We start from the raw sequence: 20571 nt of genomic DNA, 5'->3' as shown, positions 1-20571 counted from the left end.
AGATTATCGATAAAGAATCGGAACAAACATCATTCATATTTAATTTTTAGAGGATAATATATAAGGTTCTTTACATGTTGTTATGAATTAAGCGAAAAAAAAATTGATAAAAGTATTTCATATAAAAATTTGATGAAGTATACGTGACACTTTTAAAAGAAATTAGGTCGATCTATTGATTAGAAGAGAGAAAAAAAAAAAAAAAATTATAACTTGTTTAAGTCACGCGAAGATGAGGTTCTATTCGATAATATCGAATATCAGGGTTTATTATGATAATCGTATCTCCGGGTTAATCGGTACCAATTACGATTAATAAATGAAAATTAATGCGCCATGATCGTCTCGTAAAATAATAATTATTTCTGGTAATAATTTTTAATTCTCTTCATTTTTCAACGAAACGAAGAGAACTTAAGCCAAACTTTCATTAGAGGGGGAGGCGTTCATTATTTATTAAATTAATAAATATTTTCAATAAAATTTTCATATCTTTTAAATTAACCATCGAAAATTTAAAATTTAATCCCTCACTTCCATTATTCATCGCGATATTTATACCCCTTGACACATTTATTTACAGTTATTGCTGATAACAGTGTTCGCTAATGGAAATAGCGCATGCAACTATATTTATTTATTCAACGTGTAACGCGAAACCCTTCAACTACGTAATTGTGTCTTGACACTCGCGAGTTTCGTATCGAATACTTATTCTTGTCCCGAGATATCATCACTTTACTTTATATAGATATAATTTTACGTTTTAACGAAATCTTAATATCACGAGAAAAGATATTTCTACACACCAATCATTCCAAGTATAAAAAAAAAAGAATCTCTCACGATCCTTCAATTTTATATATATATATATATATATATATATATATTTATTAATTTCTCTCAATCAATCCAGTCTATCTAAATTAATACTTTTGTGTAAAGTTAACGAACAACGACGTAATGAACACCACAGCGGTGAAAAGCTATCGAGTGGTCACTGTTATTCATCCGCCATTTGTAATGTACAACGAGGAGAAGAACGAGTATTATGGTTTCTGCATCGATCTCCTCAACGAGATTAAGAAAACGGTAGGCTTTCAGTACGAAATACGAGAAACAGATGATAAGAAATATGGGAGTCTAAATTTAGACGGAAGTTGGGACGGAATGATGAGGGAATTGATCGAGAAACGGGCCGACATCGCGCTGGGTTCCCTCTGGGTCACAGCGGAGAGAGAGAGGGTGGTGGATTTCACAGTGCCTTACTACGACCTCGTAGGCCTCTCCATCATGATGCTGAAAACGAAGACCACCACGTCTTTATTTAAATTCCTCACGGTGTTGGAGAACGAGGTCTGGTTCTGCATCTTGGCCGCCTATCTCTTCACCAGCGTCTTGTTGTGGATCTTCGATCGTTGGTCGCCGTACAGTTATCAGAATAATCGGGAGAAATACAAGAATGACGATGAAAAGAGGGAGTTCAACTTGAGGGAGTGTTTCTGGTTCTGCATGACCTCTTTGACTCCTCAAGGCGGCGGAGAAGCTCCGAAAAATCTTTCCGGCCGACTTGTCGCGGCCACTTGGTGGTTGTTCGGTTTCATAATCATCGCCTCTTACACGGCAAATTTGGCGGCGTTTTTGACGGTGTCCAGATTGGAAATTCCGATCGAAACGTTAGAGGATCTTAGCAAACAGTATAAGATTCAGTATGCGCCGGTGATAAATTCCTCGGCTTACATTTATTTCAAGAGAATGGCTAATATAGAGTGGAAATTCTACGAGTAAGTAAACGAGAAGGTTAGAATAATTTTCCAAGAACGTTGAAACGTTCGTTTGAGAAAGAAGGCGAAGGGATGGAGAGATAACGACGATGTCATGTCTTATCCACATTTTAGAATTTGGAAGGAGATGAGCCTTAACGACAGTTTGTCAGACGTGGAGAGGGCCAATTTGGCGGTGTGGGATTACCCTGTCAGTGACAAGTACACAAAAATGTTGCAAGCCATGGAGGAGGCAGGATTTCCGGCCTCGACGGAAGAAGCGCTTCGACGAGTTCGACGTCTCGATTCCAATAATGAATTTGCTTATATAGAAGATTCAACAACTATTAAGTATCTTACCATGACGAATTGCGATCTGATTCAAGTAGGAGAAGATTTTTCGAGGAAGCCTTACGCGATTGCTGTTCAACGAGGATCGCCTTTGAAAGATCAGTTTAATAACGCGTAAGTTATTATCTCTATTCCTTCTTATCCATTTAAAAGTAAAATTAATAATCGATGGATTTTTTCCTTTCTAATGTCGCATAGTATATTTATAAGTTTTCCTCCAACGCAGAATTTTGATACTGTTAAACAAGAGGAAATTAGAAAAACTGAAGGATAAATGGTGGAAGAAGAATCCGAACAAAAAAGATTGCGACGCAGAGAACAGTCAAAGTGACGGTATAAGTATTCATAATATCGGAGGGGTGTTTGTAGTCATATTTCTAGGTATCATCTTTGCTTGTTTCACTTTGGCATTCGAGTACTGGTATTATAGACACCGTACGAAGATCACGAAAATCGATCGAAACAACGCGATGAAAAATAAAATCACGCAAGTGAAACCGCTCAGATTTAATTTACAGCCGGCGCCTACGCATGCTTTCCAAAGTGTCCACTTCCGACCAAGATTTTGAATGTGTTCGTGACAGACAAAGAAAAAAGTAAATACAATATTGACAAATAAATTATTCTATATCTATATTGTAGATATATCGTACTTCGATTTTAATATTTTATTGCTGTTCAATGTTCGATAAAAAAAAAAAAATATATATATATATATACATAAAAACCGAGGAAAAAAAAATATTTTAAGAAACGAATATATCTTTTTTATTAAAAATATAATCTGTATATCTGGAATAAATAATATACAACCATAGCGTTTGCAATGCCTTTATTTGGTTACTCCCTTTGTGTACATTTATTTCGCGCAGAGAATTCATCTTCGAATGTTCTTTCCTATTTTTTTTCCTTATATTTCCATTTTTTCCACATCGCAATTCATGTACCTCGCTTGTCATTTCACTACTATCTTCTTCGCCACGTCTTAACATTATCATCACGTTTTTTTTTTCTTTTTTTTTTTTAACAACATTTTACTCGCTCATTCTCTTTAAAAGGCATTTATTTATTTATTTTTTTTTTCTAAATGATGTTCCTTTCATTATTTTCGTCCGCTTAACTTCGCCAAGGTGGGCGTAGTATTTTTTCGTGTTATACGTTTCTTTTTTTTTTTTTTTTTTTTTTTTTTTTTATATACATATATATTTTTTGTTTTTTTTTTTCCTCACATGTACGTCTTCAATAATATTTTCTCTGAGGGAGCATTGGAAAAGCATTGGATACTCTGGGTTTCTTTAAAACATGGGATCTGATGGATGATGGAATTGGGACAGGGTATTAATCATCTAGGATGTTAAATTATAATTAGGTGGATATAATTAAGATAATCCATTAATAATTACGAAAAAAAAAAAACAACAAGAAAATAGAATAGTACTTCGATGGTTCTCGGTTTAATATCGTGCGGCACTTTTTTTTATCCTTTTTATTCATACTTATAAGTACTCCATCCTCGAATTTTATTCTTTTGGCTCTTCTCCTTTCTTTCTTTCTTTCTTTCTTTCTTTTTTTTTTTTTCTTTTTAAATTAATTTCATTCTTTTTTTGGCATTTTTTTTCTTAGTTACTCGTTATTTTCATTTTTTCTCTCTTTCCTGCAGTGCATCCAATGCAAACACACAATGAACGCCTGCACATCAGATAAGAAACAAAAAAGGAAAAAACTGCACGCTACAATTTCTAGAAAAATCAGCGCACTAATTATATATATATATATATATATTTTTTTTTTTTTGTTTTCGTTTCTTTCTCCTCGAAAAAGTTCACATAAAATTATCAACAAGCTACAAACGAAATCTCATTGACTACGTTCTCGATACTTTTTTCCTTTCTCTTTTTTGCACACGTTCTCATCGTTGAACGTTGCGTAACATATATACCTTTTTTTTTTTCTTCTTTCTATTTCATTCCGTTCTTTTTTTTTCCTTTTTATTTTTCAAAGGGTTAATAATAATTATCTAAATGAACGTTTAATATTTCTTTTCGTCTCGCTTCGCTCGCGTTACGACCGTTAATATTTTTTTTTTATTTTTTTTTTTTTTTTTACTTTGTTCAACGACAACGGGGGATACATTTTTTTTTTTTTTTCATTTAACGGCACCATCTTGGATACATGCATAACAAATTCCACATGCCAAGAGGCCCCCCGATGTCATATTCTTTTATTTATTTTTTTTTTTTTCTTTCTCTGTTAACAATTTATCGTCGTCATCTTGAGAAAAAAGCATAACTACACCTCAAACCTTCCAGTCACATAGCATTTGTAGCAGCTCATATTATAAGTTCCAGTTCATAAGGTCAACGGACGCAAAGTCGTCAGAGGCTGGCATCCGAAACTGCTACTGTGCCTTCTATCGGAAAAAACATATTAAACATGTAATTTTAATTGTAAAACTGCAACAATTTGACTAAGTACTCAGACCATATACATTCTATGTTGTACATTAAATAGCGCGCTTCAAATTAAATTCAACCTATGCAGTAGCAAATTGAGTAGTACCAATCTCTCGAAAAGTGTTTGTTGCAATCAAATGCTGCTTAATATCATAACATATTACATACCATGTGATTGATTATGCGTATGTATACACATTACATATATACATATATATATATATATATTACATACTGAACTTACACATACACATTTATCAATTTCAAGTTAATATATTGACTGACATAACAAAGAAAAAGTATTTCCTCATATGTTTCGTAACTCAAATAATTTAACACGTAACCAACAACAAAAATTTTATTTTCACTATTCAGCCAATGATTTTTTTTTTTTATTTTAATAGATATTTGTACCTCCGAACAAACGTGAAAAGCCTTATTTTAATGCGCAACAGAATATTAATATATATATACGTTTCGCTGTATTAGAAATAAAATGATGGATATATATATATAAGCTTATGTTTTTCAATCATTTTTCAACTTAACAGCAATAATGCATAGCGTAACAAATTAAAACCGAAAAAAAAAAAAAAAAAAAAAAAAAAAAGAAAATAAAAAGACAAAGCTGTCGATAGTACGATTTCAGTATTACGAATTCCTTCTTTAGAGACGCTTTATTACCTTTTCCTATCATTGTGCAGAGGTACATTAGATCGTACCCAGCCCAGTTGACCCAATGCATAGCAATCTTTCTCGACATTCTCTTCTTCGCGAATAACAGTATCTTCCACTCCAATCGGAGTATAATGAAAATGATCCTGTTCGGAGAGAATTCTGCGTTTGACCGGAGATCGAATGGGCTCGGTTTGAACGCACTTGTCGCATTGACGCACCCTGAATTTCAACGTTAAATTCGAAGATACTGGAGAAAGCGATGAGTCGTTCTCTCGATACTCCATGTAAGGACTCTCTCCACCAGGTAGATATAACAAGTTTCCTGACTCAGATCTGCGATATGCGACCCGCTCTAAAGTATTGTTCACAGGAAATGTAGTCCCATCGGCCCACTGACCATCATCCTTTATTGGACGAAAGTGTGTGCGAGCGGAAGTAAGCAAATCCTCGTCCGGTTCTGGAAGGCTGTTTACTTTCAGATTTGAACGAGATTCTTTGCGTGTTCCAATGGGAGTTTTACGCGGAGCAACTGGAAAGAAGCAGCTACCTGTCTGAGGACTGTGGCCCAAGGTAGCTAAATTACTACCAAGCCCTTTCCAGCACCATGATCCATCCATAGCTGAGTCAGACCAGTTAACATTGTTCTCTGGAATAATATATATTAAATATTTATTTATTTTGGATTTGGTCTGCAATAAAGTTAATAACTAATTTTTACACGTATATAAAGTAAAAAAATAAGAATAATAAAACATATATTGCAGCACGACACAGATACAATGACATTCTACGTCTAACTTGATGAATTCTGTTTTATTTACTTACATGTCAGAACGATCTCCTATCCGTTGGATATACTTAAGTCAGTATTACTATGTCGTGATACTGATAGATTATATATATCTGAAATACTGACCTGATTTATTCTTGTTACTATATTCATCCGCATAATCTTCAATGCTGATTAAATCGATGTCCCATGGAATAAGCGGCGAGTCGTCAACAATAGATTCCTGATACGGCGTGTCAGTAGCATAACCATTGTCTGAGGTGGATAAAGTAAAGATTGTCTCGGTAGTATCTGTCGGCCAAAGGGGTCCTGAAGGAATAGAAAGTGTAGGTGCTGCCCAAATCGAAGCCGTGTCTTGTGCATTGCCTGGTCCTGAATCCCAAAGTGCTTCCAAGCTCTCGTCAAACTTTGCTTGTAATTGTGCCAATCGAAGTTTATCCAATTCCAATTCTAGTTCTTTTTCTCTTTCAAGTTCCATTGATTTAGCAAATCCAAAACTTTCTTTCTCTTCTGATCTTCGTGAGTCAATACTCTGCAGAAAAACAGATCGGTTCATTTAAAAATTTTCTTCGATAATATAACGCAATATTTAAGTTAAATATGATAATATAAATACTTACAATAGACATTTTTGTTTTTTTATTGCGAGATTTATTAGTATTCTTATTATTATTATAGTTGACTCCGTTAATTTTATTATTATTGTTGTTATTATTATTTCCAAAATTTCGATCTTTTTTCTGAGAAAATTTTTTCAAGGTTGTAGGTTGTAAAGCAGGAAATGCCGCGTAATATCTGAGAGCTCTGTCGCGAGGTGTAAGCGACTCTAAATTTGTTTTATTTTCATCATTGGACTTCTTAAATTCTTCTTCCTTTTCATCTGAGCCGCCTCCTTCCAAGTCTCGAAGTTTCATACATAATTCGTCGACCAACGTTTCCACACCACACTTCTATATAATTAAGAATATATGCATATGTATATGTATATGTAAAAAAATGTTAAGTAGTAAATGATATTAAAAATTATTGTTACTTACATTATCAGCAGCACTTGTTAAACATTGCACGACAGCACGTCTTTGCTCTCTATCTCCTTGCGTGGGCAGTTTTGCTTTAGGTCGGGCCCGAATGCGACGCCCTCCGTTTCTACCTGTACCTACTGCTTCTTCTGGTGGGCTTAGGGCCGAGTCGGGGCAGCGCAATAGGCTGAGTACAAATCGCGAGTACGCAACGGGGTCAATTCCCAATGCGTCCAAGCGTGCCTCGAGCCACTGGCGCAACTCCTCCTCGGCCCTGGTACCAAAAACTTCACCTCCACCAGGGGACGTCGCTATTCCGACCAGATGCAATGCCGGATTCCTCATTTCCTTTTAATAAAGCTCCTCCTAGACCCAGGAACTTTTACAGACTTCACTACCTCCAGGGTGATCATCTTCTCTCCTTAAAACGTAAATAAATTTTATCACTATTTATATACTAAACTTTAATACGATGAAGATTTATGAAAAAAAAATGAATGATCAAGTTACCTATTTACAATAGAGTTACTGTATTATATTATTGTCCTTTAATGTTTCAATTTTACTGAATCCACCACCTTGACATTTACTAGCTTGATAAATGTTCTTTTTTTTTTTCTCTTTGTTACTTATAATTTCTCACTTTTAGTTTCGTTGCCCACAATCAATGGTGGTACTTCTTGTGATTTCAGTTACGTTGATATTAAAAATTACTTAGTTCTTGTGCAGGTGGTGGATATCTTGTGGAAATGAGGCTGGCAGGTCTTAGTGAAGGATAACAAATATAGTCTCCTTCCCATTTTGACACTGAAATTTTATAATTTTCAAATTATTCTTTTAAATATTCTATATATAAAAATATTTTCTGTAAATAAAAAAGTACGTTTGTTTTTTTATTATTCCCATTTATTTATATGATAAAAAACATAATTCCATAATGTACATAGTATATTTTAGCAAAATCCATATATAAATATATATAAATATATATATATATATATATATATATATATATATTTATATTTATATATACAATAAACTTATATTTATAAAAAACTTTTTAAATAAATCATAAAAAATTGTTATCATGTTCCTTATATAAGCAACACTAAATAATAATTGTATAAAACTTTCACTTTCATAAACTGAAGAAGTGTTAATATCAATATATTAACAAACTTGTACAATATGCTATATAAGATGATGTACAAAAACATAACATTCATTAAAACAAAGCTACATTAACAATAAATATTATTTTTATAGTTAAATATCTAAATAAGTTATAGAAACAAGCATTATTGTTCAATATATGTCACATATCGTAAAATAATAAAAAAAAATCATAGATATTTAAATAAATATAATATATAATAAAAATCAGTTACTGATTTATGCAAATACTGATTTTCAATAAAATATTAAAATATATAATAGGTATCATTTATTTTTATTTCATAAATATAATATATTATTATAAAAATTTTCAATAATCATATTATAAATGTTTGAAATAAACATATTTCTTTATTTGTTAATCATAAGTCAAAACAATATTTATTTCATTGACATAAAAAAAATATTTATGTCATTGACATAAAATTAGCATGAAATTTTATTTTATTAAAGCATATAATTATACAAAATATTTCTATTGCAAAATTTTAAATATTACATTTGATATACGTTCGGTTAGATTTGCAAAGATTTTACGCAAAATATAGTTGCAAATGTAAGACGCAATTTTAGAATTGAACGTTCATGTTAGAGACTATTAAGTCACGTTGCACAAATCGTGGAGCTAAAGTACATGTTCCACGTCGTGTCTAAAAAATGAGCTACCATAATGCATATATAAATAAAAACAAGTTACTGAACCTGTCGAAACGAATCGACACTTTTATCAATGTTGTCAAAAACATTTATCGCTATATTACGCGAATATGAGTAATTAAGCATAACATAAGATTTTTGAGTTTGCACGCATTATCAACCAGCCTCGTCCACTTGATAGATGTCTCTCGTACTGGTGCACAAAAACAAACTGTAAATTCGAGTGCATAATACTGCAATTTGGCTGTTTACGGATTGTTGGCAAAGACATTGCTAGAGCAATGCAAATAACCTTGTCGATTGCGCTATGCATTTTGTCTGAGTCATAGTTCTTTTGACAAGAGAATGAACAAATGCATGACGTTACGAAATAACAACAAACATATTTTCACATTTAATGCATTGTCATCTTGTGACAAGTATTATAGTTACTTCGATCACGATTAATAAAAATATTAAAATTTTGACATACCTGCATGCCTCGAGAGATGATTTTCACCCCGGCCTCTTCTACACACCCCACTCAGAGAAAAACATGGCGGCTACTAAAAGCTTCATTGCCCCTCCCCCTTCAGATACTGGCACTTGATAATTCTTGCAAAAAGATTCTCAGTGCGTTCAGAAATTAACCTTCCGTTGATTACAAAGATTAACTAAATATTATTTGTAATTACATCTGCGATGTATTTATTGTTTATTAGAGTTTATTTGATATTTTACTTTTAAAATTTTATTTTCTTTATAAATAAAATACGTTTTGCAAATTTTATTTACTATAGAATGTTTAATTTATTTATGTTAATAATAAGTGTAAGTTATTTTAATAAGTGTAAACTAGAAAAATTATAATGGATATACACATGAAAGAACAAATTAATCTGATCAATTTTAATATCTTCGACATTAGTGATTTAATAAATTTTATCTTTAATATAACTATATTTAATAATAATTAAAATAATTAAAAAATACTTTAAAAAATATATGCATATAATATTATTATTAAATTTAAAAATAAAATTATTTAAAATATAGATATATTTATATATTTACCATTAAACTGTTTAATAGACTTTAATAAATCTTAAATATTTTATAAAATAAATTTAATATATTTTTATTTAATAGTTTAATTTTTACTAAAAATATCATGTATACATTTTTAAATGGTTATGAAAATAAATATTATAGATAAACATAAAATTTAATTTTTTAATGTAATTATAATATACATTTAATTTCAAATATATTCTAGAAAATAAATATCAAAATAAATATTTGTAATTCGATATTAATTATTACACTAGAATAGTGATATTTATTTAATCAGCTGATCTTTGTTCTGTATCACTATGTTCAAGTCGGAAAATGTGTGATGGTGAAGTATTTTATCACATTACAGATAAAAACGACTTTGGAAGATTGCATAAATTACAAAAAAAATATTGTAATATAAGATGAATTCTTTAATTCATACTCAAAAAATGGTATCCGGTCACAGAAGAGCAATTCGCAGTATGTAGAATCATTTTTTTTTTTTCAATAATAAATTAGAACAATAATCTTAATTATATTCTAATACATATATTATACATATTATACATAATACATTTATATAATAGATATATTTACAGATAGAGTTATTAATATCTATGATGAATTAATATAAATTTTCTTTTTTTCATTATTATTTTTTTTATTAATTTGTATAATTTCAATCGTATATAGGTTATGTTATGTTATAAAATAGATATTATATTGATATTATTTTATTTTTTGTATCAATTATAATATTTTAATTATTTAAATAATTTTAAATAATTTCCTTTTATTTATAATCAATTATTATTTTCTTTTTCAAAAAAACATGTGTTAATGAAAAATATATCATTAAAAATATTTATTTAGAAATGTAAATGTAATTAAATATTTTACAAAATATATATTTATTATAGATTATTGCAGCTTTAAATTATGGTATAATACCAATCAAATAAATAGTAGCTTGGCATTTATTTGTGTAAATAGAAGAAATCCTAAGAATAACAGATTATTATTGCATTCTACGATAACAGAAAATTACAACAATAATTTGTCCTATGTACAATTTCGTACATTTTATATTACACCAATATGGAATGGTCAAGAATCATCTTCCAAAGTAGAAGATACAATAAAAAATATCAAAGAACAAAAAGAACTTGAAGCTAAAACGCAAGAATGTATTGTTCATACTTCTCCAAAATCAAAAGTAGCAGAAAAAAAGCCACCAATATGGGAAAGAATTAAAGCAGAAATTTTACATTATTATCATGGATTTAGATTATTAGGTCTTGATATGAAAATTTCAGCAAAATTGATATGGAGAATTTTACAGGGTAAAGAACTTAGTAGAAGAGAACATAGACTTGTAAGCTATAAATGATATCACATATATTTATAATTAATAATTAATAAAATATATTGATTTAATTATTTTTGTGATTTTCTAATTTAAATATTTTTAGCTTGTAAAAACAACAGGGGATATGTTTAGACTTATTCCTTTCTCTGTTTTTGTTATTGTACCCTTTATGGAATTTTTACTTCCAATTGCTATTAAGGTTTTTCCTGGATTATTACCATCTACTTTCCAAACAGCAACAGATAAAGAGAATAAATTAAAACAAGCATTGAAAGTATGCATTATATTTTTATTTTTTATACTTTTGTAAAAATTATTTTTCTATATATGTATAGATATAGATATATAGTTACATACATATTTTTTTAATTTCAGATTAAAATTGAAATGGCAAAATTTTTACAACAGACATTAGATGATATGGCAGTACAATCAACTGATTGTAAATCTCAAAAAGCCAAAGAATTTGCTGAATTTTTTTATAAAGTTCGAACTTCTGGTGCTGTGGCTACTAATGAAGAAATTATGCAATTTAGTAAACTCTTTGAAGATGAAATTACATTAGATTCTCTTACTCGACCACAATTAGTTGCATTATGTAGAGTATTAGATGTACAAACTCTTGGAACATCGAATTTTTTACGATTTTTACTTAGAATGAGACTTAGAAGTCTTACTGCAGATGATAAAGTAATTTTTATATATATATGTAAAATGCATTTTTTAGAGGAATAATAAAAAATGCAGATTTAATAATAATATTTATTTTTACAGTTAATTGAAAAAGAAGGTATAGATTCACTTACTAGAAGTGAATTGCAACAAGCCTGTAGAGCTCGCGGAATGCGAGCATATGGATTACCAGATAGTAAATTAAAAGAACAGTTGTCTCAATGGTTAGACTTAAGTTTAAATAAAAAAGTTCCACCTTCATTATTACTTCTTTCACGAGCACTTATGGTTCCCGAAACGATACCAATGTCAGATAAATTAAAAGCTACTATTTCTGCTCTTCCTGATACTGTTGTTACACGTACTCAGGGTGCAATAGGAGAAAAAGAGGGTAAAATGGACCACAAAACGAATATCGAAATTATTAAAATGGAAGAACGTAAAATTGAAGAAGAGAGGCAAGAAAAAGAACCACAAACTACTGTTTGCTTACAGAGCAACAAAACGGACGAAATTACGAATTCAGATGTAAAAGTTTTAGAACAGGCTTTAGATTGTCTTGGAAAGGTTTGTAGAAATTAAATGTTATTATATTATTAAATTAATAGTTTTTAATAATTTCTTATCTAAAGATTAAACATACATATCTAATTTTATAAAGGATAAAGAAATGTCTGTTGAAAAAGAAGAATTGAAAGAATTGAAAGAAGAAATGGCCGATTATCAAGAAGATCTTAAAGAATTTTATGAAATAAAAGCAAATGCTAAAGGCCAACAAGATATAGAAAATATTAAGGTATCCAAAGGTGCCATTCGTTTGTTTAATAAAGTGAATAAGATGATTAATAAAATGGATGCCGTCGTTGTTCAACTTGAATGTGAAAAGAAAATGAAAGAATTACAAAATATAAATAATGTTAATAAAGAACAAACAAATACTTCAAAAACTGCTGAAGAATTAGTTAAGATAGATGAATTAATTTCAGCAATTAAAAAAATGCAAAGTGTACCTGATCAACATCGATTACAACGTATAGCTGAAATTTTAGCAAAAATTGATGATGATAGAGATGGAGCTATAAAAATTGAAGATGTCTTAAAGGTAATATATAATATAATATAATATAAATAGATAATAGAAAAAAACAGAAAATTAATTCATTTAAATTTATAATAATTATGGTTTTAAGGTATTAGAATTAATTGGTAAAGAAGATATTAAATTAAGTAAAAAACAAGTAGATGAATTACTTGAATTGATTGATAAAGAAGAAATATTAGAAGAAAAAGAACAAAATCAAAAAAAGTTACAAAAAGATTCGCGTGAATGTAAAGATGAAAATGATATTAAAACAAAATGTGTTTTGCCTCAATCATCAGTTTTTGTTACACCAATATCAACTGAAAAGAACATTGATAAAGAAGAATTAAAGAAAGTTGTTGAAGAATCGAACAAAAGTTATACTATACATTCATCTGAACAAGAAAGAGAAAAATCAGCTGCAATGCTTAAGAGTAATTCCAGTTCTGATGGAGTTAGAAATCCTCCCTTAACTCCCAATGTTCCATCACCAACAAAAAAAGCGGAAGGCTCTAAGCAACTGTAATTACCGCACAATCAAATATTATAATTTATGTAATTAAACAACATTTTTATTGGGTACAGATTTAGAAAACTATCATATTTTCATCTTTATAGATTATATGTCTACCTCTATATAATATGATATTATAAATTTTTTTTCCTTTTTTCTTTTTTTTCTTTTTTTTTTTTTTTTTTTTTTTACAAATGAATTTATATAGTAAAAAATGATGCAACAAATGATTGCAATAGTTTCATGTGTGTAGTATGTAACACACTTTAAGATAAATGTTACTGTTACATGCATGACTTTAACCATTTGTAATATTTAATTAAGAGTAAAGAAAATATTAATGTAATTTTTGTATTTATGAAACTAAAAGATTTTGAATTTTTAAGACTGTGATGCATTTAATGGCATCAATATATATTCGTTCTATGAATTTTCTAGATAAAAAACGTGCTGGACACAAAAACAATGTAATGCTTTTTAAAATTGTAAGTGACAATATTAATGTTACTGACATTGATAATTAGTAATGAAATATAACAGAAATATATAGTTATTATTTCAATATAACCTAATTCCAAAATATTGTAATAAGGAATCATTCCATTTGTTCAAGCATTGATTATTATTAGGATTATAATTCATAAACTATAGATCATTTTTGTTTTACTGTACAATAAAAAATATACACCTCAATAATTGAGGTTAAAAAGTTGTACATTTATAAATACAGTAATTAATAATTAAGTACAGAACAAGAAAAGCGATTATATTTATGTACTGATTACATAAAAAAACATGATTATGTAATTAAGTATGCAATATTTTAGTAATATAAGTACTATGCATTACATGAAAATTTGTACATTTCAAAATTAAAGATTGACTAATACTAAATTTTGATTACGATTGAAAGTAAATGAAATATTATTTTTATTAACAATAAACTTATAAAAAAAAGTATTAAAAAATAGAATTTTCGCAATAATAACTAAATTATGAACATTCAAATATATCTATGATGGCACATATATATTTGCACAAAATATCATATTGTTATAAAAAAATATTTTATTTCAGAAACAATACAAATGGTAATGATATTCAAGATATTTGAATATTTTTCATTTATTGAAGGTATTTATACATTTATTTTTTTATTTTTATGAATCATATTTTCAATTTATATTAATAAAATCATTTCTGTACAAAAACTAGTAATTATTCTTCTTCTTTTAGTTTAAGTCAATATTTATTATTATTAATATAACAAATTATATCTTTTAATTATTTTTTGTTATAATTTTATCTCGTATTCTATTTTAGACGATTAATATTAGATATAATTAATAATATAAAAAATAAAAATTATTAAAGATAAATAAGCAATCGTAAATTATATATATATAATTAATTAATTTTTTTCTTTTAAATATTATTTAATTACTATAACTTAAATTTGCTTCATCTACTTCATATACTTTTATTGATTATTTCGAATGCTTGGCGCAAAGATTTCTTTTTTGTAATTTATCTAAATTAATGTACATTTTTATTTGGATTATAAAAATATAAATATATTTTAAAATTAATGTAATAATATGATTATTATTAAAAATATTACTAAATTGAATCGAAATATTAGATAATTAATAATCAACACTTCTAAAACTGTCATAAATCATTCCTTTTCAATTATGTATGAAATTTAATTTTAAAATTTATTTATAAACAAGTAATATTATATATATATATAATGAATATACTATAATTTAATCTAATTTTTTTTAAATTTTCTAAATAAATAAATAAATAAAAGAAATAGTAAAACTTGCGTATAATACAAAATTTTATCCATAACACATGTATGATATCTAAAGACGGAGTGGATACTTTGTAATACCGGTTATTTCGCTTTTTGTAAAAGCGACATAAGTTTTGTGAATATTTAATTCATAATGACTGCGTTAAGTGGTTTTATGGAATTTTTTCAAAAAGGAAAGGTAAATTTTTACTTATATTAAATAATTTAATAAAATTTTTTAAATAATAATTAAAATTCTAACCTAATATAAAAAATATTACCGATTATAATTTTTATATTTAATAGATTAAATAATATCTATTTAGAATATGTAAAATTATTGATTTATTTCAAGATTAAATATTAATATAATTTTTTATATTAATCTATATTTATTATTTTAATTTATTACTAAGTATTTACTAAAATGTTTTTAATATATTTTAAATTATTTATTACATTTTAGACATTTAGGCCAAAAAAGAAATTTGCTCATGGAACTTTAAGATATTCTTTGCATAAACAAGCACAAGCTTCATTGAATTCAGGAATTAATTTAAGATCTGTTGTAAAATTACCTCCTGGAGAAGATTTAAATGATTGGATAGCTGTTCATGGTATATTATAATTTTTATTAATAATTATTTATTATATATAATAAATAAACTTAAAAATATATAATTTTTAATAAATAATTTCAGTGGTAGATTTTTTTAATAGAATAAATTTAATATATGGTACTGTTTCTGAATATTGTGACTCTGCATCTTGTCCAACAATGAGTGGTGGAGCTCGTTTTGAATATTTATGGGCAGATGGTGAAAAATATAAAAAACCTACTGCATTACCAGCACCACAATATGTTAGTCTTCTTATGGATTGGATTGAAGCTCAAATTAATAATGAAACCATTTTTCCTGTGTCAACAGGTATAAAGTTTTAAATATTTAAATAATAGTTGATAAGTTATTTACATAACAATTTTTTTTTACAGATGTACCATTTCCAAAAACTTTTGTCCTATTATGTAGAAAAATTTTGACACGTTTGTTCAGAGTTTTTGTCCATGTTTATATACATCATTTTGATCGTATTGTAGCAATAGGAGCAGTAGGTTTTATATTCTTATATATCATATATATCAATAATATATCTTATTATAATATAATTGAAAATATTTCCATTTTAGGAAGCACATGTGAATACATGTTATAAGCATTTTTATTATTTTGTAACAGAATTTGAATTAATAAACACAAAAGAATTAGAACCATTAGCTGAAATGACAGCTAAGGTTTGTAAGGATACTGCATCACCAACACAAACAACAGCACCATCAAATAATGCCAGATAGTGATGAACTTAATAAATATGTAAAGTCATAATCAAATTAGAATGAGATAAATTTTTTCTAATGTAAGTAAAAATTCTGAGAAATTTTTAATTTATTTTTTTTCGAAAATATTATAAAATTTTATATTTAGGATGCCACAGAATATCACTTTTATTACTATTTAGAAAATCGAAGAATTTCATCAAGTGCTTTATTGTGTATAGTGCTTCTAATCTTCTATTGGGGATAATTTATTAACATAATTATCTCTTTTTAGTTAGTCATAAATGTTATTAATATATTAAATATATAACAAATTATACAATTAAATTTAATTTTAATTTTAATTTTAAAAATTCATCCTTTTTATGGATAAATAGACAGCAATAAATTGTATTTACATTTATGTGCTTTGAAAACAATTTGTGTATAGATTAATATTTGTATTCAAGTAATTTTATATGTCAAGTTTTATAAAGATTTTAAGAATTTAAATATTATTTATAATATTATTTCATAAAAATATATAATTGTACATATAATTTTGCATTATTAAGATGCTTATGTAATATCCTTATATAATGTATTAAAAATTAAAAACATTTTTTATGAAATTAAATAATACTGTATTCATAATAGAAATATATAACATCATACAGTATAAAAAAAAGTACAAATTTAAAAAATAATAAAACATAATAAATTAATTTCCATCATAATTATTGTTCATTGTTTTTAACTAAATAAATAATTTACATTGAATGAAAACAAAATTACTTCAAAACATATTTTGAAATATTTTTATCTATTAAATATAATCTATTAAATTAATTATAATCTATCAAATATATAATTTTTTTTCCTATAAATTACAAGTCAAAAAAAATGAATTCTTTGAAGATAAATTTATTGGTACATTTAAGCCAGATAATACATGAAAATGTATTTGAAAATGTACTATTTATTAAGTTAAAATTAAAATAAGACTATAAAATATTAATGAAAAGCAAATAAAAAATTTTTTGTATAGATAATTATTAATTTATAGTTATATTTTTATAGTCTTATTTTAATTAAAATTTTTTGCTAAAAACGATGTTATTTATAACTTGTTCTAAATTTATCAAAGAAAATATGTTTACACTCGTAATCTGTACATGCCAGCACGAATAAGATTATAATCAAGTAAATTTTCAATTGGTCCAACTGCTGCAATTACTGGACATTGATCATAAATATATTTCATACCAATATCATGAATATTTGAAGCATTTACGCTCTGCAAATAATTTAATTTATTAAAATAAAAATAATATATAAAATATATATAAAATTCAAATATTACTTACATCTATTCTAGCTTCAAGTTCATGAAGTGGTATGCGTCGATTATAACAAAGCATTTGACGTCCGATATCTTCGCAAATTGCAGTTGTTCCATCTAATTGAAGAAGCATATTTGTTTTAAGAATGTTTTTTGCGCGATCTACTTCTTTTTCGGTTACTGTCGTGCATAATCTCATCCATTCACGTTGTACATTAAATACAAAATCCTGAATTTCCATAGGATCACATACAAAGTATATACCCCAAAGACCCGTATCCTATAAAAAAAAATTATTAATATATTCTATATATAATTATAAAAATAATAATGTAATTTAATAGTAAGTACTTGATAACAAGTATTGAAACTTTGATAACTGTGACATAATCCATCAGTTGCAGAAGCTTCAGCCAAATAACTTATATTGTTTACACCTCCTCCTTGACTACGATCCCATGCTCCCATAAGGGTATTTGCAACCATAAGAGGAATGTTATCTGGATCAGTCCAACCTGCACCTTCAACAGCAATGGCAACATGTGCAAGGGGAATAGTATCATCACGAACTCTTATTTCTGATCCTGTATAACGGCATGGTTCTAATATTGAAGGAATTTCATCATAAAATGGCCCTTTCATTTGGCCAAAATGTTTTTGAGCTAATTCTACTAATGCATTATGATTTACACCACCTGCACCAGCTAAAATAAATCTATGAAAATAATATAATAATTTTTAGATATATATAAATAAAATGAAATTACTTTATAAATATATAATTGTTAAATCACACACCTAGGTGGACCATAATATGATTTAACATAGTTAAGAAGATCATTTCTTGTAATACTTTTAATATTTTTAGTAGGACCAAGAATTGTTCTTCCTAATGGTGTACCCTGATAAGCACTAGCATGTAAATGATCAAAAACAACTTCTTGAAGATTTGTTTCAACTTCCTGCATTTCTCTTAAAATAACACCACGTTCTCTTTCTATTTCATTTTCGCCAAGTTTTGAATTTTGAATGATGTCACTTAAAATTTCAACAGCTTTTGGAACATCTTCTGCCAAACATTTAGCATAAAATACTGTTTGTTCCCTACTTGTATATGCATTTAAATGAGCACCCATATTTTCAATTTCTAATTCTAAATCAGTTTGTGAACGTTTAGTAGTTCCCTGTTTATAATTATTATTAATTTTATTATTACTTTTAATATATATATAATTTATTTCAAATAAATTAAAAAAATATTACTTACTTTGAATGCCATATGCTCCATAAAATGGGCAACTCCATTGTTTTCATCAGTTTCAAAACGACTACCAGCATCAATCCACAATCCAACTGTGGCTGTTGGTGCCCCACTATCTTCAGTAGCAATTCTCATACCACAATCTAAAGTTGTAACTTGAGTTGGTGGTTGATTCATTAATATTTCTTTTAATGATGCTGATGTAGATCTCCATTGCTTTTGTATCTAAATATAATTATAAATAATATAATAATAAAGAAAAAAGAACAAATTATACTTCTATATAAAAAATTAATTTAATTTTATGTATTGACTTGTTTATAAATTTATATAACTTTATTTTTAAATTTACTTAAAAGATATAAAAAGAAATATATTAATATTATTAATTTTTAATAATATTATTAATTTACAATTTTATAGCAAGAAATAATATTTAAAAGATTGAATAAATATGAGTTTGATACTATTTTTAATTATTAAAATATAAAATTATTTATTAAAATTAAAATAAAAATATAATTATTTTGATAATGTATAAAAATGTATATCGAATTTTTAATTTTCTGTGTTTATCATGTTATTGTGCAGAATGACATATTTATATATATATGTATATTAAGGTTATGATAGCTTAATACAAAAAATTCTACATAAAATTCTATTCATTGTATTTTATTTGTTGTTTGTTAATATTTATTCATTTCGTTTCTTTTGTTTTTACAAACTTTCAAAAGATTCATTCTTATTACGTAAGGAGAAAATGGAATCAATCGTTTTTTATCTCGGAAAAATTATATTGATTTGAATATAGACTTTAAAAATAATTTTTCTAATACAATATAATATTTTATTACTTTATAAATTCTTGATTTTATTACCTTTACGAGGCTATTTTTGTTGGAATAAGCCCGCAATGCAGAGCTAACTTTAAGCAGACAAGTCGCCATTTCTATAAGTCTTTGCAACTGCGCGTACGATTGGTACGATCTTGTTATAAAAAAAGTAATATAGTTCAAATTAATGCTTCAAAATAATTTTGAAGCATTAATATTTTCTTTATTATACTGTAAATAAATATATTGATAAATAATATGTAAAAATTTATGTATATATTATATAATATTAATTTAATTAATTATATAAAATTATTTTATATATATAATAAAATTAATAAAATATCAATTCTTTTGAAATGATATGTAATATAAATTTTTATCTAGTATTTTTATAAAATTTTTTTAATAAAATAATTTTTTTAAACATATTAAGTTTTGAAAAAAATATTTAATCA

General features: G+C 26.8%; 5 protein-coding genes across 7 annotated transcripts in view; 3 read left to right on the top strand and 2 right to left on the bottom strand.

Moving 5' to 3' along the window:
• Window positions 1-3565, top strand: part of LOC412949 (ionotropic receptor 25a) — a 69051-nt gene extending 65486 nt beyond the window's left edge. For both annotated transcript variants that reach the window (XM_026446208.1, XM_026446210.1), the window contains exons 4-6: window positions 946-1784; window positions 1899-2228; window positions 2341-3565. In XM_026446208.1, coding sequence (XP_026301993.1) covers window positions 946-1784; window positions 1899-2228; window positions 2341-2683 — 1512 coding nt within the window. In that variant the 3' untranslated portion in view covers window positions 2684-3565. The remainder of the gene's footprint in view (window positions 1-945; window positions 1785-1898; window positions 2229-2340) is intronic.
• LOC409690 lies at window positions 3327-9493 on the bottom strand. 2 transcript variants are annotated; one of them, XM_006570831.3, is made up of 7 exons: window positions 9360-9493; window positions 7565-7861; window positions 7073-7475; window positions 6656-6985; window positions 6162-6567; window positions 5252-5891; window positions 3327-4524 (listed from the first exon to the last, which is right to left on the bottom strand). In XM_006570831.3, exons 3-7 carry the CDS (start codon window positions 7397-7399, stop codon window positions 4464-4466), a joined length of 1764 nt encoding a protein of 587 aa, XP_006570894.1. In that variant the 5' UTR covers window positions 7400-7475; window positions 7565-7861; window positions 9360-9493; the 3' UTR covers window positions 3327-4463. The 2 variants fall into 2 exon arrangements, with proteins under 2 accessions (XP_006570894.1, XP_006570895.1); XM_006570832.3 differs by lacking the exon at window positions 7565-7861 and having other exon boundaries at window positions 9360-9428.
• Window positions 9494-10217: 724 nt separating this feature from the next.
• On the top strand, window positions 10218-14103 carry LOC551843 (mitochondrial proton/calcium exchanger protein). The gene is made up of 7 exons (XM_624228.6): window positions 10218-10402; window positions 10843-11297; window positions 11395-11565; window positions 11667-11981; window positions 12066-12530; window positions 12625-13065; window positions 13154-14103. Exons 1-7 carry the CDS (start codon window positions 10345-10347, stop codon window positions 13568-13570), a joined length of 2322 nt encoding a protein of 773 aa, XP_624231.2. The 5' UTR covers window positions 10218-10344; the 3' UTR covers window positions 13571-14103.
• Window positions 14104-15370: 1267 nt separating this feature from the next.
• LOC412626 (MOB kinase activator-like 3) lies at window positions 15371-17411 on the top strand. The gene is made up of 6 exons (XM_006570830.3): window positions 15371-15558; window positions 15826-15976; window positions 16061-16288; window positions 16354-16469; window positions 16549-16775; window positions 16844-17411. The coding sequence occupies exons 1-5, from the start codon at window positions 15514-15516 to the stop codon at window positions 16711-16713; spliced, it is 705 nt and encodes a 234-aa protein (XP_006570893.1). The 5' UTR covers window positions 15371-15513; the 3' UTR covers window positions 16714-16775; window positions 16844-17411.
• Window positions 17412-17578: 167 nt separating this feature from the next.
• LOC410022 (mitochondrial-processing peptidase subunit beta) lies at window positions 17579-20288 on the bottom strand. The gene is made up of 6 exons (XM_393509.7): window positions 20159-20288; window positions 19284-19502; window positions 18815-19200; window positions 18368-18731; window positions 18042-18296; window positions 17579-17971 (listed from the first exon to the last, which is right to left on the bottom strand). The coding sequence occupies exons 1-6, from the start codon at window positions 20225-20227 to the stop codon at window positions 17831-17833; spliced, it is 1434 nt and encodes a 477-aa protein (XP_393509.2). The 5' UTR covers window positions 20228-20288; the 3' UTR covers window positions 17579-17830.
• Between the last annotated feature and the right edge of the window lie 283 nt (window positions 20289-20571).

Source organism: Apis mellifera, linkage group LG1 (assembly GCF_003254395.2).
Source record: "Apis mellifera strain DH4 linkage group LG1, Amel_HAv3.1, whole genome shotgun sequence".
NCBI lineage: Eukaryota > Metazoa > Arthropoda > Insecta > Hymenoptera > Apidae > Apis > Apis mellifera.
The sequence above is the reverse complement of the archived record's forward strand: the minus strand, read 5'-3'. Positions and strand labels throughout refer to the sequence as shown.

Excerpts from the sequence above, each read along its gene's own strand:
- LOC409690 (XM_006570831.3), bottom strand. The coding sequence starts at position 7,399 with ATGAGGAATCCGGCATTGCATCTGGTCGGAATAGCGACGTCCCCTGGT. Across the intron at positions 5,892-6,161 it reads TAGTAACAAGAATAAATCAG|AGAACAATGTTAACTGGTCT; the intron begins GTCAGTATTTCA and ends ATATTATTCCAG. Across the intron at positions 4,525-5,251 it reads CTGCACAATGATAGGAAAAG|AAGGCACAGTAGCAGTTTCG; the intron begins GTAATAAAGCGT and ends TTTTTCCGATAG.
- LOC410022 (XM_393509.7), bottom strand. The coding sequence starts at position 20,227 with ATGGCGACTTGTCTGCTTAAAGTTAGCTCTGCATTGCGGGCTTATTCC. Across the intron at positions 18,732-18,814 it reads TCATATTATGGTCCACCTAG|ATTTATTTTAGCTGGTGCAG; the intron begins GTGTGTGATTTA and ends TTATTTTCATAG. Across the intron at positions 17,972-18,041 it reads AACTTGAAGCTAGAATAGAT|AGCGTAAATGCTTCAAATAT; the intron begins GTAAGTAATATT and ends AATTATTTGCAG.
- LOC551843 (XM_624228.6), top strand. The coding sequence starts at position 10,345 with ATGAATTCTTTAATTCATACTCAAAAAATGGTATCCGGTCACAGAAGA. Across the intron at positions 10,403-10,842 it reads TCACAGAAGAGCAATTCGCA|ATTATTGCAGCTTTAAATTA; the intron begins GTATGTAGAATC and ends TATTTATTATAG. Across the intron at positions 11,298-11,394 it reads GTAGAAGAGAACATAGACTT|CTTGTAAAAACAACAGGGGA; the intron begins GTAAGCTATAAA and ends AAATATTTTTAG.
- LOC412626 (XM_006570830.3), top strand. The coding sequence starts at position 15,514 with ATGACTGCGTTAAGTGGTTTTATGGAATTTTTTCAAAAAGGAAAG. Across the intron at positions 15,977-16,060 it reads TGATTGGATAGCTGTTCATG|TGGTAGATTTTTTTAATAGA; the intron begins GTATATTATAAT and ends AAATAATTTCAG. Across the intron at positions 16,470-16,548 it reads GTATTGTAGCAATAGGAGCA|GAAGCACATGTGAATACATG; the intron begins GTAGGTTTTATA and ends TTTCCATTTTAG.